Below are 18247 nucleotides of genomic sequence, written 5' to 3'. Positions count from 1 at the left end.
CTAATTTATCTATTTTTTTGTTGTTGTTGAAAGTTTCAACTAAAACAATTCAGCTGTTTCTGAGAATTAGGTTAAGGGAAAGTACATTATTTTGCATATGTTCAAATATTCTCATAACTATTTGATTGAGAAGCTCTAGCATTTCCATTCTTTGGAATAGAGACGAAATTTAGCTGGGGGGGTTGCTCTGGAGTCAGAGATATGCCTTTTGTTGTCCCCATGAAAATCAGACCAAATTTGGCCATGTAATAAGCCTCTGAAAATCACAGTTCTCACATGCTCGGTAGAGACTCATAAGAGTTTGGTGGCTAAATTCTTCAGATTCCATCTGTAGTGGGTATGTTCCAGTCCAGGACTGCAGAGGCTGTAGTAGAACTTTTCCTGCAGTTGCTCTTCCTGGCAGCTGAGGTCCTCTATTCTCAGTTTCACAGGAACTCTCCTGTGCTGTCAATGATCCTATGCTAGTGCTCAGGCAACAAAGAGGAAAAGGAGGAAGCAACCTGACCAGAATGTTGAGGGTGAGGAGCAACGGGGAGAAAAGAAGAATAGGAGTGATGGAAAAGGGAAGGAGTTGAGCGGTAGAGGTGGATAGATTCCGAGGAAGCTGAAGGAAGGAGGCAGGGCAGGGGCCGGGGGGAGGAGGCAGGAATGAACAGAGAGGGAGGAGCCAGGGAGCTAGATAGGAACAGATGAGGAGAGAGCCAGGAGTCAGGAAGGTAGGGGTGTATAGGAGCAGAGATTGACAGAGATGTGCCAAGTGAATTGGAGCAAGAGGAGGACAGACAGTTTGGAAGCATAGGGGCAGAAGGGTTTATAACCACTAGAAAACGCTCCCCTCCAGAACCTGGAACTGAATCCAATATTCCTGAATCTTGACATGGTGTCTAGCAAATAGCTGTGAAACCCACTGGCAAGTGTGTATGTCAGCTCCTGCTAGTGGAGGTCCACACAGAGGATAACCTACCACTGCAATCACAGACTTGGTTATCTCAAGTGGTAGAGATATGTGCTGTGGTCTGAAGTGGTATAGGTCTCTACCCTGTTGGTGTCTCATGTGGGAATCCATAAGGTTCTTTGGAATGGAATTTTTCAATTTGATTTTTAAAAAACCTAGGAAATAACATTTTTTAAATTGCATTAAAAGAATGTTAAGGTTGCAAAGTCAAACTCAGACTTTAGGAAATGCCAGAAGTAAGTTTGTGAACATTTAATTTGGCCCTCTTGTCTATATGAATTATGATACTATCTTTAATTACATGAATACATACTATTTTATCCATAGGACTTCTGCCTTATTCAGTGCACAGGATTGTCAGAATTGTATCAGTTGTATCTCTTATCTGTAGAACTCATGCCTCATGAATTGTTGAAGTTGGAAGGTGTATAGGCAACAAGGCAGAGGCTTGCAAGAAGAGAAAAGAGGTCCTCATGGTTAAGGCAGTTGAATGCTGTCCTGGAGAACTGGATTCTATCACTGTCTCTGCCACAGAGTTCCGACATGTTTCTGGAGTCAATTGATGCTATTCTTTGAACATATAAAATTGTTAAGTACTCTGAAAAATCAGCCCTGAGGGGTCTTCAAGTTGGGCACCCAAAAGCGGTGGATATTTTGACCTTAATCTCTTTTTGCTTTAGTTTTCCAGCTATAAAGTGGTGACCTCACCTCTCCATAATCTTAGGAAGTATTCAGATACTATAGTGAGAGTACCAAATAATTTGGTCTTCGGTGCAGGGTTTGCATGTGTACAGCAAATCAGGCTTTGGGCCACATATTAAAAAAGGAGGATAAAAACAAACATTGGATAACTATCCATTCTGTGAATGAGGCAGGGTCCTTTGGAAATTTATGAGCACGTGATCATATAATTAAAGGTTGTCTCACAATGCAGACACATAAACGATCTGAATTAAGATTGCAAGGGCACCTTAATTTCTTTTTGTTTAGGCTCTAACAATGACTTCAGAGGAAAAAGTCTGCTCATATGTAGATCAAGTTACCTGGAGCCTGAGTCTGCTTGGCTTTAGAATGTTATTCATATAACTGTAGGGACCAAAATCTGTTCCGAGTTATACTGGAATAAATCTGGATTAGTAACTCCACTCTGCTCCAGATTTACTCCATTGCAAGTGGGAACAGAAATTGTCTGATGACAAAATAATATATGCATTGTCGAAAAGTCACGAGTAATTCTGAGTGTCTCATTTTTGAGTTCCCAACTTGGAACATCTTAAGGAAATCAGATTTTCAGAAAGTGCTGATCCCCAGTCCTCTGAGGAAAAAGAAATCTGTAGAACAAAATCTAGATGTAGATATGTACTCAGAGATGGAAACACATTTTAAAAATATTACTGAATTACTTTTTGTTTCTCTCTCCATTAGTGATTCCAATTTTGATGTCAGTGAGCGACTGTTGTGGTTATGGAGCTGGACCTGTAGGTGGCGTTGGGGCTGGGTTTGAGCCTGTACCTGAATGCACAGAAGGGGCAATTCATTCATGGGGAATAGAAGGAGCACATCCTGAAGACAGGGTCAGTTCATAGTTTGTAAAAACACAGTATTTAGACTTAAGTCTATCATGATGCCTAGAACTGGGACAGAGGTTTGGTGCTGCCTCTTTTTTTTAAATAAAGGGATTGATAGTGGAAACTATGACTCATGCAAGGTGATTCATTGACTTACATGGGACTTAGACGCCTGAGTGACCATCTGAGTAAAGTTGCAGGAGAAGGCTCAGACTTTGTAAAATGTTACAGCTGACCTTGCCTTATATGTGAAACATGAATTTTAAAAATGAGCAAGGGAAAAAAGATGGGGGGAAATGGAAATTCACCAAGATGGTGATCCCTATATGTCTGAGTGCAAGTATAAACAGATGAACTATTATTTTCCAGGATATCACAAGCATCGGTGCACCAGTAACAGCTGGCATTAAAGGTGGATTTGTTGACTCCTCTGGTAAGTAGATTCTAAACTCTAAATTTTGTAATGCTGAGAGCCATCTTTCAGCATAGAATGTCCCTTTGATATAAACGGACTTTATCCCGGATTTACAATGTTTCAGTTTCCAAGCTCTAGGGCCCAATCCTGCAACATTTCCTTGGACAGATAGTCTCATGGTAGTCAGTGGGACTTGTCATGTGAGTATAGGGCTACTCATGTAAGTAAGGCTTGAGCCTTTAGATATAGGTAGATTTGGGCCATAGTTATATGTCCAAGAAATACTTGTTCTGAAATATTTGCTAGTGCTTTCAAGCCCAAGTGCATTCTGCTTTAGCATTCCAATTAGTACATTTTTTTCCTTATTAAAATTAACTGCTTCAGGCACAGTATAAGAAACATAAGCAAAAATCATTTTCAGTATCGGAACAATGTCATTCTCAGTAATAGCTAAGGAGCTCAGTTCTTCCCTGAGTTTAAGCTTTGTTTGGCACAGAAGAGGGTGGGGACTGCCAGGGAGCTAGTTTCTGCTCCCTGATCCTTTGTTGGCCCACACAAAGCTTCAGCTAGAGCAGCCTTTGTGATGCTCTAGTTTACACCACAGCTATAAGGTCCCTTAGAGCTCTTATGCCACTGGAGAATCAGTTTAACCATGTCTCTTTCTTCCCCCAGAATGCCCCCTATGCCAAAGCATGAGGTGAGGATGGCTGGCACAGCAGCCACCTCCACTGGGTTGATGCCAGCAAGAAATTCCCTTCCACAAATCATATTCCATGATGGCCATTTATAGACAAACATTCTGTAACCCTCGAGATAAATCAAAAGATAAAATCTCATGGTTCTGAGAGTAGGCACTTTTACTCATTGATGTCAAAGGAAGCTTTGCCACAATGCTGACTGCAAAATTTGGACATTTACAACTTCATTCCCATCCTTCCCTTCAATCCTCTTGCAAAAGCCTATGGGCCAAATTCTAATATTAGTTAAGGTCAACAAAGGTGAATGGGTAAAAATGAGAGCAGAATGTGGCCTATGTGTATAACTTACCACAGTCAGAGCTAAGACAACAGTAACTAAGCAATGAATTGCTTCAGTACAAGTTGACATTTGAGACCAATTCATTGATTGATCTCTTATAAAGACTTCTGGAAAAAAGAAAATTCCACACAATATACAGAACTTAAAAAGGAATTTTTCATTCTGCATTAGGAATACTTTATACTTTAGCTATTGCATTTTGTTTTTCCCCAGGAAACACTGCTTTTTAACAATTATACACTAGTAAAGGCAAAAGGGTCTTCCTACTCTTAACATCCAGTAAACATAGGGACTGATTTTCAGTAAGATTATAAATGCACACTTATGCATGTACATATATTAAAGTTCACTATCAGATGTACTCATGCAAGTCCGTGACATGTGCACACTTATGACTATATAGGCAACTATCATGTGCATATGCAAATCAAGGATTTGGTCAAGCATATCATGTATTGTGTGTGCAAACACAGGCCCAGAATCTTACATAAAATCAGGATGGTTGCAAGTGTATATTTGCATTTTTTAATTTTTATTGCAATTCCACTGTTTAGCACTATAGCACATACATGTGTGAATCTGTGATTGACGGTAGTCCAAACTGCCCTGAATTGATGGCTTTCTAGGTTTTTTTTAAATATTTGTAGTAATCAGATGGTAAACAATTAATTTCAGTGAACATTTTCCTCACAGTGTATATTATAAGATAATATTGTTTTCTATTTTCAGACATGTATACAAATACATATGGACAAGGAGCAGGGGCAACTTCAGGACTTGAAGAAACTACAGGGCTTGGAACAGCTGTAGATTATGGAACAAGTAAAATCTATGGGGCAGCTACTGGCTATGGAACAATGGGGAAAAAAGAGTCAAGTGGAGGAACAATAAAAGAGTATAGAGAAGGAGGGATGAATATGGCTTTCTTAGACAGCTATTTCTCTGAGGTAATTCATCTACCTTATTTTTAATATATCTGTCAATATAATGTCAGATTCTAATGTCAGTTACACAGGTGTAAATCCAAAGTAACTCCAATGAAATCAAGAACTACACAGTATAAAATGGTGTAACTGAGAGGACAATCAAGCTCATTGACTACGTTGATAAGAAAAAGTGAGACTGATAACAAACAAACTGCTTTATGTTGTTGTTGATATAATACATTTGAATGCTCAATAGCATTTTGCATTAAAGTCACCTAGTTGAGGGATACAGTGAACATTTTCATTAATTGTCAAACTGATTATTAATATAATTTGTCATTGCCCTGTTAAGACTAGAGCTGCGCAAATAACTCATAGCAATTCATTTGATGAATGTCACCTTTTTTCTCTTTGTGAATTGTTTATAAATACATCGTGAAATTCTTGACTATAGCCTTTATTCAAAATTGCTCATAAATTTCTTCATCAAATAATGCTTGTTTAGTGAGTACTTCATGAATTGTGAATATTATCACTTCATACTCTCTTGTTCTTTTCTTATTGTTTCTGTTCCCTGAATGGATGACTAAGGTAACTAACCAACATGGTGTGAAATGCAAATTGTATGATCAAATGTAAAATTCAGTTTGCACAACGTTGATTAGTTGTATAGCTGGTAAATGAAGAACCACATGGCACAAGTCAGCTACTCCAATTTTGGCCCACTTGAAACATGACAGAAGCAATGCTTCACAGCCCTTCTGCAAGAGGCACATTGGATGGAAGATAATGCACAGTGACCAAGTGTTCAGGGGCCTATTTGTTAATAGGCAAATCACAATAATCCTTCTAATTATGACTCAGATATTCTGTCTCCTCCTGTTTTTCAACACTAAGCCATTAAATTCCTTGTAAAAAACATCAGTACCAAGACTGATAATATTTGATCTCATCTGATCTGAAGAAAAAAGTCAGTCTAATTCTCTTTTCTCCTTTTCTTCTTCTTCAGAAAGCATTTGCCTATGCAGATGAAGATGAAGGCCGACCAGCAAATGACTGTCTATTAATATATGATCATGAAGGAGTAGGTACTCCTGTCGGTTCCATTGGCTGCTGCAGTTTTATTGGAGAAGATACGGATGATGCCTATTTAGATACATTAGGACCAAAATTTAAGACCTTGGCAGAAATCTGTATAGGCAAAGTAGTCGACCCCATTCCAGATGTTAGTGCTACCTTTCCCAGTCTTGAAAGTGGAACGCTGCGACCACCTGGAACTACGATCATCGTTAATGAATCTTCATCTATGCCTCCCCCAGTTGGTAGTACAACAATCGTTACTGAAAACACCTACACATCTGGTTCTACCCTACAGCCTGCAAGGCCTATACCTGATCCTTTGCTCCACGGTAATGTAATGGTAACTGAGACCTACACATCCGGATCATCTTTTCAACCACCAGCGCGTAGTGTCGATCCTCTCCGTGCACCAAATGTTGTCGTAACAGAAAGGGTGCTTGCACCTGCCTCTGCCTCTGATTTGCGTGGCATTCTAGATATTCCTGATATAACAGATGGGGCAAATGTTGTAGTCACAGAAAGGGTAATTGCACCTAATTCAAGGCTACCCCATTCTTTGAGCATCCCTGATCTAGCAGATGCATCAAATGTAGTGGTGACAGAACGGGTGATTAGACCTGCCTCTGGTCTGCCAGGCAGTTTAAATATTCCTTCTGAACTATCAAATGCACATAATGTGGTTGTAACAGAGAGAGTAGTGTCTGGCCCGGCCATGAGCGGCATGGGGGGCATGGGGGCCATGAGCGGCATGGGGGCCATGAGCGGCATGGGGGCCATGAGTGGCATGGGGGCCATCAGCAGTATGGGGGCCATGAGCGGTATGACTGGTCAAATGCTTAGCGCTGACACCCATCTTAGCCAGACAGTCGGATCAGCATCTCCCGGTACATCTCGGAGAAGGGTGACAAAATACAGCACAGTACAGTACGCTAATCAGTAAGCCTTCTACTAGTATTTTTTTCTGCAGAGATCATGATTTACATCGAGATTTTTAACTCTTACTCAAATATACCAAAGTATATTTTTATTATTTATAACTAGCAAATAGTATTAAAATTCCTGTGATTCTTATCCGAGTAAGAAACTTGTAAACCTACCCAGTTTCAAAGTGAAACACAGAAACATTGTCAATGGGGAACAGTTCAGGTAAGCAACTTCAAATATTTTCTTTTATTATTCCAAATGCAGTGCTAAAAACAGATGGATTAGATGTTTCCTCTTCTATAGCATGGCCTTTTGCATGTTGTCAGTGTTAAGAGTGGGTGAATCGTTCATTCAAAACATCACCCTCTTTTTATACATCAGTGAGATTCCTCTGTATTTGTCTGCTGAATTTCTCAAGCAATATGAAAAGGGAACACCACTGGAGCTGTGCTGAAATATTTAAGACCAATTTTGAACAGTTCATTTGGTTCATCAGTAACAGATTTGTGCACTTGTACAGAGTCTGTTCAGAGCAATAAATTCATATTGGATATCCATTTCCAATACTTACTTAGCTAAGATAAAATGAGCTTAAAATTGGTCAAAGAGAAAGAGTTCAGTATCTGAAAGTGTCAGTGAGAAGGATTCACTGTATGCATATAGTACTGACATGCATGAATTTCATATGGTGCCCATGCTGAGATCTTTTATCATATTGTGACCTGTTGTGATATAGTTGGTCTTTATTTTCATTGGGATTAATGACCTGTGAGTGACTAACCACCCCTCTCCTGCTCCCAAAATGTGGTGGGGGCAATAGTGCAGTGCTTTCTCAGGAATGGGTCATCATTATGACTTGTCAACACAGTGTTTAACTAATCACTTCCAAATATATCAAACTGACATTGCATGTTGGTGTTATATGTAAGTTTTACAAAAATGTTATTCATCATAAGTCATTCTCTTGCCACTAACATAATAAAATACATAGAAATAGTTATAAGCATATAAATACAGTATATTCTCATTGCACACTATACCTCTCAGTAAATGCCAAGGTTTCCATGCTGAAGAGTTTGACTCAAAACACACCATAACTGGCCTATCTGATTTGGTGAGAGTATGAAACTATTAATCATGTCTGTTTCTCCTTTAAATTCACTACCATAGTCTAATCTGCCATGACTGCTACCCCAGTGCTTCAGAGGTTCTTAGTCAGGCTTGTTGCCATCTACTAACCACAGGATAGTCTCCAATTTCTGGGTATATTCTGAGTATTATATTTTATCTTACTAGTTCTCTGCACTAACAAATCACAAGGAAACATCAGCCTAGCTTCGTGTTCTGTAGGCACAATTGCAATTTAGTCAAAGTGTTATAATTCTGATATTGGCAGTTGAAGTCTTTCATGAGAAGACCTAACTACTTGGGAAAACATAGCTTTGCCGGTATACAGTACAGAGACTAGATACTTCATATCATGTCTGTACTTCGCATTGTATTTTGAAAGTGAATTTGAATATGTTAAATGGGAAAACTACATGGAAGTCCTTATGGATTTTATCATCTGAGTTAAATTGGGCGTTTAGTTCCTATTTTTCCACAAGACACAAGCTTTGCCAAAATCTCTATTTGCTTGATAATAAATAAATAAATACAAATGGTAAAGATTTGCCCCCAAATTTGAACTGATACTTAACAAAAAGTCAGAAATCTTTTGTCCATTGCTTTTTGCCTCTGTAGATAGCTTAAGGATTGCATATGTACATCATAGAATATATGAAGCTGAATGAACAAAATACTGAAATATAGTAGCTAATTTGTTTTAATTCTGTACCATATGTAAAGTATAGTAGTGTACACAACAATATTTTAGTGTAAATACAATAAAATTATTCATGGGGCTTGTTTTGTCACTAAACTACAAAATCTGTATTTCTTTTCCCTCTTGCTTTGCTCCTTCAATGCTGATGGGTAAATTATTGAGGAGTTTACAAGAGTTGTATTAGGATAATACTTGATCTCTGACATAAGTTCCCATGTGTTAAAAGGGAGAAGGAGGTTTAGTCACATACCCAGATTGATTAATCTCGTATGATCTGGACAAAGGGTTTTTGAGCCTGATATCATTTTAAGGCTTTTTTAAAAATATGCTTTCTGAAATGCAAATCGTCTCACTGTCAAAGACAATGTGCAGTGCTTTCTGCACTAACGTTACAGTCACAGATACCAATGACTTCCTGAAGTTTATCATCAAGCCCACGGCTGCCTCCCATGGTATTACATCCAGTTTCAAACCTTTTATAAGACTACTTGTTGTGCTACACATTCTACACATCAGTGCTGGTATGCAGCACTTCTGACCTGATTCTGCAATCCTCACTCAAGTTGGGTATCACTTAGGTTTTATTGACTTAAATGAAATTTTTCTCACCAGTAAGTCCTACACAGTATGAGTAAGGATTGCAGGTTTATTCATTCAGGAAGGAAAACAGGTTACTAATATACACAGTTTATGGTTTCATGACTGAGTATTGCAAATTATAGAATTCAGTACAAAAATAAAATGTTGCCTTTTTCATTAACCACAAAGCTTTTATTAATAAAAATGACTTTGAAGTTAAAATGGATTTTTTTTTGGGGGGGGGGGGGGACAAAATATCAGTGTTGTGTAAGTACTTTGCTAATGATCTTATGCAAATCCAAAATATTTTTCCCTCCTGATATCCACTGATTGTAAAATTAGACTTCAGGAACACCTTCTGTATTCTTTCTTTACCCTGTTAAACAGGAATGGTTGCATGATGTATCAGTGTTTGAACTAGCTATAGTCTCTTGCATGTCTAGGAATAGAAATGGTTTTAAAAAAAGAAAAAAAATGTTTAAAAACCTAGATCTATTTTGATTATACAGTAGTTGCCTTTCTTAGTTAGTAATAACTTCTACCAACTCTTTCTAAAGAACAGTAGTTTGATGTTTAGTGAAGTGTCATGAAAGAATATCCTGGTGTAATTTTTAACACTTGATTTCTCACTGATCGCGCAGCAATAACAACATTATTATCGCTCAAACTGCACTACCAATGCATTTCTGCATATTAATTTCTCTTGTTGTGTTATTTTGACTAGTTTTTTTAAAATGTTTTGTTAATAAGATATGGAAGTTTTTAGGTTACTACAAATTGTTCAACAAAAATATATTTGGAAATGTAAGAAATTATTCAGTTTATTAAAAATTCTGTGCCAACATTTTTGCTAGTCTTATTATTGCTGAAAATGGCATATAGTTTAATCCTCATTAAAAGATATTTAGTTTAATTTTGCTTTCCTTCAATTATTGTATGAAATGTGGTTTCTGCCTCGATTGTTTCGTTAATGCTGTTTTATAATGCAACATAAGTGCTTTAAGTTAGAAGGGCAAATGTGTAGATTTCAATCTTGCTGCAAGCTCTTCCCACAAAATACTCCCACTAAAGTGTGGAGGGCTTGCAGAATTAGCTTTTATATTTGAGCCTGATCCTGCAATTTTACATAGGATGAGTTAGATCCTCAACTGATATAAATGGTATAATGCCATTAAAGTCACTGGAGATATGCAAATTTACACCAGCAGAGGATCTGGCCTGATTACTTCAATTGGAACACTACCTGCATTGGAAAGGCAGGATTTAACTCTTTGGTCTCATTCCTGCTTCTGTTGGAATAAACAGAATTTTTACTATTCAAGAAGACTCATGCTTACAGTTTAAAAATGAAGCATTATTAGAGAGTCTTCCTGTTTTGTTTCAGATAGTATAACCATACACTTAAAATGCTTTCTGCTAATGAATTCCCAAACAGCATCATTTCTCTTATATGTTTAAACTAAATTTTACTTGTAATAGCCAATGAATGGCATAGAAATAATAAAATAGACATAAATATCCATTTATAATACCTCATGCTTTTTTAAGAAGTGCTTGTCAGGAATTTTCAGTCAAAATGTCTTTTGACAAAAAAATGCAGTTTCTACAAAATTTTCTGCAAACAAATTTATGTCAAAATTTTTGGATTTTCTCTCAGAAAAATTGAAATGACATACTTTATTTGGAATCAGGTCAAGCTGAATCAAAACATTTTGGTTTGGGTCAGTTCAACATTAATCTGTGTCCATTTGGGCTGATACAGTGCCTCATATGCTCTCCTTTGCCTTTATGAGCCATGCTCCCTGTCTGGATGATATTTCCTGCTATGATGTATTTCAGTCTCCTCTTTGGCTGAACCATTGGAGTGCATCTTGGGAGATATAGTCCAGCCTGTACAGAAGAATAGGGGCATGCGGCACCTACACTACAACTCCCATGAGACATTGCAGCAACTCAGAAAGCAGCTCAGTGTTGAATCAAGTCAAAACAAAACCATTCAGTTTGACAAGTGGAAACCAAATGTTCTGACATTTCGGAATCAATAATTTTCTGAAATTTCCCTTTGGTGAAAAATGCTGATATTTCAACTTTTCAACCAAATTTGTGACAAAAAAGCAAATTTTGAAACTTTGGAATTTCCCATGAAATTCAGAATGTCAACCAGCACAACTTTTTAAAAAGTTTTATTTGAATGCGGTATGGTTTTTTTTGTTTGTTTTGTTTTGTTTTGTTTTGAAGAAAGGTACATTTTTTAGTTTTTAAAAATCTAATTTATCACTATATTTTGCTGTTACATCTTGGCATTCTTTCCTTTGGTATTTATATAACATTGCAAACAATTGATTTAAATATCTGGGCATCAAGTTCTATCTTTTTTTTAGCCACTGATCATCTTCAAATATATATTGATAATACAGTGACTACCCTGGGGAGACTGCAATACAATGCAAAGAAAAGTACAGAAGTTAACATTGTCCCTTCATTTTCAGTGCATTGAGAAGCCTCTCATTACTTTTTAGTGTGGAAGGAAAACGGGCATAATAAAGGATCAGATATGCTCCTTTTTCTGCACAAGCAACCCCTTTGAAATCTATGGGAGTTATGTGTAAGGTCAAGAATAGCATATGATGTTAAATAATAATACTATATTCCAATTTCACTGAAAACTTATGTAAAAGGAAACAATGACAAAAATATACTTGTGACATTTTCAAAAAACAGTCACATAACTATAAAAATGTCACTTTTTCTTGTTGCCATTGATATTTATAATGCCATCAGAGGTATTCTTTTAAAAGGAACATGTAATTCAAGATGCAGTTAAATAAAGTATAAAATGAAATAGTTTATCTAAAAGTTAAATAAGTACTCTGAAGCGCTTTAACTGAATTCACCATATAGCCTGACTTTTGATATTGATTATGCATTGGCAGATTTACTTGCAAGTAAGTTTGTTTAGCTGATTTTATACTTATTGTCTATTGATTGGCTATATTTATGTATTTTCTCAAAAGCCCTAATAAAGTGATATTAAATATGCACTGTATTTGTTCAGATTGTTCATTAAAGACCTATTTAAAGTCATTCAAATTCTAGGTATAATAGATAGTAATTTTACTCCCATAGATCCCAATTCTGCCATGAGTCCATGTGTATGGAGCCCTCTTGGTTTCAGTGGAGCTCTGCCCAGGTACAGGGATCTGTCTGTGTGGAGTTAATTGCAGGCTCAGTGTTTTGGGAAGGAAGGGTGGTCTTGTGAATAGTGGACTGGCACTTGGCTGTGCAATAGACTTCTTGAGGGATCTTGGCAAATCACTTAATTTCTCTGAACTCTCAGTACCTTATCTGTAAAATGGGGACAATAATTAATTCCCTGCCTCTTAGGGTTTTTCTAAACTGCAATAAAAGACCCATGGCATTGAGTCTCAGAACCCAGGGCACTTGACTCGTGCTTGTGGCACTCAGACTGCAAGGCTCAAAACAGCAGTGTAGACATTCAGGCTCAGACTGAAACCTGGGTAGAGGGGAAGATCTCAGAGTCTGGGCACCAACCCAAGCCCAAATGTCTACACTATTATTTTTAGCCGAGCAGCCTGAGCCCTGCAAGCCTGAGTCAATTGACTTGGGCTCTGAGACTCAGCACAATGGGTTTTTCTTTGCAGTATAGACATCAGTATAGACCTTAATGGTTGCGTGGTATTCAGGTGCCGGGCACCATATAAGTACCTTATATAGATTTTCAACCATGTATCTTTCAGCATCTGATACTATGGGTTACTGAGCACCTCCTGCAATCTTCCGTACTTAGGACCATCAGCTCCCATTCAAACCAATGGAAGTTGAGGGCTGCAGCACATTTTGCTGTAAAATTCATTTAGAAGCAATTCTGTTGCATTCAATCTGCTTTTGAGAGTCCCACTATTTCAAACTAAGAAGTCCAGTATTGAGCTAGCGTCTAAATTATTTCTGTGAAGTTGAAAGTTTGCCTCACATTGCTCAGTTAACATTACCAATACTGTCGTTCTGATGCAAGACAAAAGAACCCACAGTATTTATATGAAACAAAATAGGAACTAATGGATGCACAATGGTACCAGAAATTACTGGATATTAATGTTCCACCAAATCATTATTTTGGGTATATATTTTAGTACATTGATTTTACCCGGTTAATATTACTCCAAGTGTGTTGCTATCATTGCTAATGTGACTTTTTGAAACTTGAAATATAAACAAAAAGTCCAGCCCCAATGTCTTTATTCAGGTAAAATTCCCAATGAAGTTATGGATCTAAACAGTCAAAAACATTCTAAGTATCATAAAATAAGAAATATGCAACAAAGTGATATACATTCTATCTCGTGAATCATTGTCAGTCATGGTCAACTCATATATTACCATAAAGTCCTGTAAATTGTATTATTTATGCAGGAAGGGCCTAATCCAAAATCCACTGATGTCAATGGTGGTCTTTTCATTGATTTCAATGGGCTTTTAGATCAGGCCTTCACAGGACTGGTAAGAGTCTCCATCCCTAGCTGAGCATTTCCTGAAATTTCCTAGTCCCAGAATAGGGTTGAATGTATCAGAACATCGGAAAAAGGCAGGTCTGAATAGAAAGCTGTGAGAGTTATCACTGATATTAGCCAGAATAGCTTGCACTCTACATAAAAAACTGTGAAATCCTGAGAGTCTAGTGACTATGGTCCATGGTTTTGATCCTCTTCCCATTGAAGACCGTGAAAGTTTTGGGAGCCATTTGGGAGGTTTTTGGGGGTTTTGGTTTTTTTCCTTATATTTGCCATGTAAAACAGGATTTATTGCAGATTTCCAAAAACCAATAAATAGATAGGGAAAGGGTATATCCTGAAATCATTCCACACAGGAAATCTGGCATAAAAATACATAACATTATGACTGACAGAACTGTCATTTGAGACCGATATTATCTTGCATCATAACTGAGCATAGGTAAAAGAAAACTAACCATTTTCATTAGTACAGCACTGTGACATTTCAAAAGGAAAGAACACTTTTAAGTATACATACGAATTTTAAAATAATTTGGAATCATCTTTTAAAATGTCATACTTCTGAGACAAGCAATTGAGATGAGGGTTGGTTTGTTTGTTTGTTTTTACTAGTTTGATAAAACCATATCTGACCAAAAATAGCAGGCCCAGTGTGAGATGGGGGTGACAGCATTTTATGGCATATAACATTCCACACACATGCTTTTCAGCTATGATATGACACAGGTTATGCCATATCACAGACTAGCAGTATCATGGAAAAGACCCAGCAAGTCCTTCAAGCTTGACAATCCCATGACTTCATTAGCCATTCTATTCATGAAGGGCTTTCAGGATTGCACCACAGTCAACATGCTCAGCAAAATTCATAGGTGTGACAGGTCTCTCACTTTCCTGTCTTGCATGATCTATAAAAACAAAATATTGTTGCAAAATGTTGTAATCCATAGCAGGGTTGATTATTTATGAGGCCATAGACAGAGTGATTTAGGTTTTCCCTTATGTATCCTTAAAAGGATTTATTCGTGCTTGTATGTAATTCAATCCAACTAAGAGTAAGTTTTGCTACATAGGGCACAACGCTGACTCCTCCAGTACACACATAGGCCTCTGTAACATCATGGAATTCTCATGCTACCGGTAAGAGTAAGGCTTTTTTCAGAGTGTAATTTTCTTTCTCCTCATCCACCAGTGTCTACTATTCCTCTGATCTAAATCCCTCCTTCTGGAGTGCCGCGTGTCAGCCTCATGAAGCTCCCATCTACTGCTAGCACGAGCAATGTGGAATAAAGCTGAAAACTCACCAATCACCAAATCATACTGAAACCCACCAACAATGTGGTGAACAACAATAAAGCATGAAGCTGTAGGTAACTATTATTTCTGTAAATATCTAGGTTTTTTTTTTTTCTTCTTCCAGGTTTTAACTCCACGGGGAGAGAGAGAGAGAAAAAGGCATGGGGTCTAATCCTGAGAAGTGTTGAGTACCCTGAGCTCCTCTCGACTTCTGCTCAGCATCTTGTATGGGTAGGCTCAAGAGAAATGTCCATGCACATAAAATAATACTTTCTAGGGTACAGATTCAAATACCCTTACTTAAAATGAGTAGCACCTTATTGTATGGCTTGTCCCACTGAAGTCAATGAGATTTCTTAAGGAGAAAGGTGCTACTTAACAAGAGCAAAGGTATCTGGCCCTAGGGTAACAAGAATATTATAGCTTACCAATACCTGTCATTTAAAATTATTTTGTAGCTAAAACAGAAAAATTTAGCAAGAGAGGAGTCTAAATATTTTATATTTACTTTTAACTGACCATTAGATATTACAGAGCCAAACATCATGCTGTCTTTACTTACAATTTCTTTGGAATTTCTTTGTAGTCATGAATTTGTTAGTCTAATGTTCATTCAGGGCTCAACATACCATCCTTTCTCACACTGAGTAAGATTTTTTAAAAGCTCTTAAGTGATTTAGGCGCATAACTCCCATTGAAAATCAATGGCACATATGCTCCTAAGGCACTTAGATGCTTCTGAAAATCCCAACCACTGAGTAGGATGTTACTCACATAAGTAATCCCATCAAAGTTCACAAAGTACCCAGTATGAGAGAGAAGAATTGTAGGAATTGGTCATTCAGTGAATTTAGAAGAATTGTAGGAATTGGTCATTCAGTGAATTTTTCAGCTAGGAAGAAAGTGAAATTTACAAGTCCTTTTTTGCTTTGAGTCTATATGACTCTTACAGTTTTTTCGTCATAACATATTTCATTCTTGATGTGTTATATCTTTTCTAGCTCAGTTACATTCAATATTTGCCCAACTATAGCAAACAGTTTGTGTTATAAATACAGCAAGAAAGAGAAGCATGTTGGACAGATGACGACAAGGGAATAATGCTGGACTCTGTGGCTTTACACATCACCAGATGTAAGTTAACATTTCATTTCAAAGGCTGCACTGATGTCAAATGTGAAAAACAATGTTTAAAAGTTAATTTCCAACTTTAACAACTGATAGAATGAAATGCTGATGTTTATGAAGATTTTGATTAAAGAGCAGCTCCTGTAAACAAAATCTGTCTGCTGGCAAATATCCTTTGATTGGTACAGGAATAGGAACCCACAGTATCAGTTTTTCTCTCTCTAATCTAGATAATGACCGTCTCTTTTTTTCCTTCATTCGCTGTCTAGCAGGACTTCAAAACGTAAAGCCCCAATTGTGCCTTAATATACACAGTTCTTATTGTATCTGGTATTTCCTAGGAATTTAAGCAAACAAATTGGGCAAATTGTATTTCTCAGTCAAATTGCAGTGTAATTAAGTTCTCTCAGATGAACTAATGTGCCAAATCATCCCAGGGTTAAAAGTACAGAAGGAAATCTCTTAATGGATTACAACATGAAGATCCACCATGTCACTCTGTCAGGGCACTGGGATGAGATTTTACTGAAAAAAGCCATGGAGTCTGCTTCCAAACCTGGCTGATCCCCAAAGATCTGCAAGGATTCTGGCCTCCCAGTTGCTCTCTCTGGCTCCAACTGAAACTCTCATGGACCCCTCCCAGCACAGCTGTCCCACTGGGGAAAATGTGGAAAAGATAAAACAAACACGAGCTGTATTCACTTTCCCAAGAAATCTCTATAGGTTTGAAGGATGTGTCTCTCCAGCCCCCCCATTCTCCCTCCCTTTCCCCAAGGATGGTGTCAGATCCACAGAGAGAATTCTATATGCTCCAGAGAGTGGGTGGAAAGATGCCCTGGAGGCAGATTAATTCCCCTTTTTGTCTGGGAAAAAATAGATCCACATGTGGGTACAATCCAGGCCATTTTCAGGGATTTGGGTTAAAAAAAAAAGTACAGACTACCAGATTTCCACAAGAGTCACAAATTTCCTTTTCTCCCAGAAAATATTCAGATAAAGGTCCAAATTCTACCTTAAAATTTTCACCACAGCATCTAGTCAAGAGGATGATTTGGGGGTGATTTTGCAGCTCACAACAGTCTATCAAAATCTTGATATGGCTACATTCTAACTGGCTGAATGATAATGGATCTCTGTCCTCCACATTTGTATTCTCCAATCCTTAAAAGGAGGTATGAGTTAGGAGAAAGGATTGCAAACTAAATGCACAACTTCCAATGCTATCTACCTTCAAAAAACACCGTTCTCTGCCTACTATTCAAGTATACCTTTTGGAACGGACAACTAGGTTTCTGTAGCCCCTTCTGCTGTGGAGCTACTGGGAGATGTGAAGTTAGTAATGTAAAATTTACCATGCAAGTTTCAATATTTAATAGTTTATGTTGGCATGGGACATTAGAGATTTTTGCTTCATCAGCGAAATGCTAGCTATTATGTATTGCAGAGGAAAGGGTAGATCAGCACTGTGCTACTGTCTTCCCTTCAAACCACCTTCATTTCCTATAGAGGGCTGTGTTCCTTAAGGTAATAGCTTCACTGTAGAGTTAACTTGGATGATTGGAACCTGGGTCTGAGCATCTAAGTTAGCCTAGCCCAGGTGTGAGCAGCCACACTGCAAAGCCCTGCCCGAATTACCAGGTCCTCACTGGTGCTGTGCTCATTAGGATTCTTGGGGGTATATCCTGTATTGCTTTTATGCTGCAGTAAACTGAATCACTCTATCATTTTTTCCCCAGTGAATTGTGAGAGAACTTGTCCAGATTTCATGTTGCACTGGGAGGAATTGTGAGAAGGTACTAGAAGACTATCAGCCTCTGAGCAGTTTAGCCTGCATCTTCACTACCACGAGGACAAGTTACCAGCCCACCTGAAAGTGGAACTCAAGTGGTTGCCTCCACTCTCAGCCAGGTAAGTTAGCCATTGTTGAAAGCACCATTTAACTTGAGTGAGACATGTCTGTGTGTGGAACAGAGGAGAGATA

At 37.8% G+C, this 18247-nt stretch overlaps 1 protein-coding gene across 1 annotated transcript in view; it reads left to right on the top strand.

The window, feature by feature from the left end:
• The window catches only part of LOC137151693 (desmoglein-4-like), a 42608-nt gene extending 35346 nt beyond the window's left edge, over positions 1-7262 (top strand). Inside the window, exons 13-16 of the mRNA XM_067546022.1 lie at positions 2381-2529; positions 2893-2956; positions 4706-4923; positions 5912-7262. Of these exons, the coding sequence (XP_067402123.1) occupies positions 2381-2529; positions 2893-2956; positions 4706-4923; positions 5912-6922 (1442 nt within the window). The 3' untranslated portion in view covers positions 6923-7262. The remainder of the gene's footprint in view (positions 1-2380; positions 2530-2892; positions 2957-4705; positions 4924-5911) is intronic.
• The last annotated feature ends 10985 nt before the right edge of the window (positions 7263-18247 follow it).

The sequence above is a fragment of the Emydura macquarii genome, unplaced genomic scaffold (assembly GCF_026122565.2).
Source record: "Emydura macquarii macquarii isolate MOO-44397 ecotype Brisbane River unplaced genomic scaffold, CSIRO-AGI_Emac_v2 contig_212, whole genome shotgun sequence".
NCBI classification, from domain to species: domain Eukaryota; kingdom Metazoa; phylum Chordata; order Testudines; family Chelidae; genus Emydura; species Emydura macquarii.
This window is presented reverse-complemented; position numbering and strand designations above follow the sequence as displayed.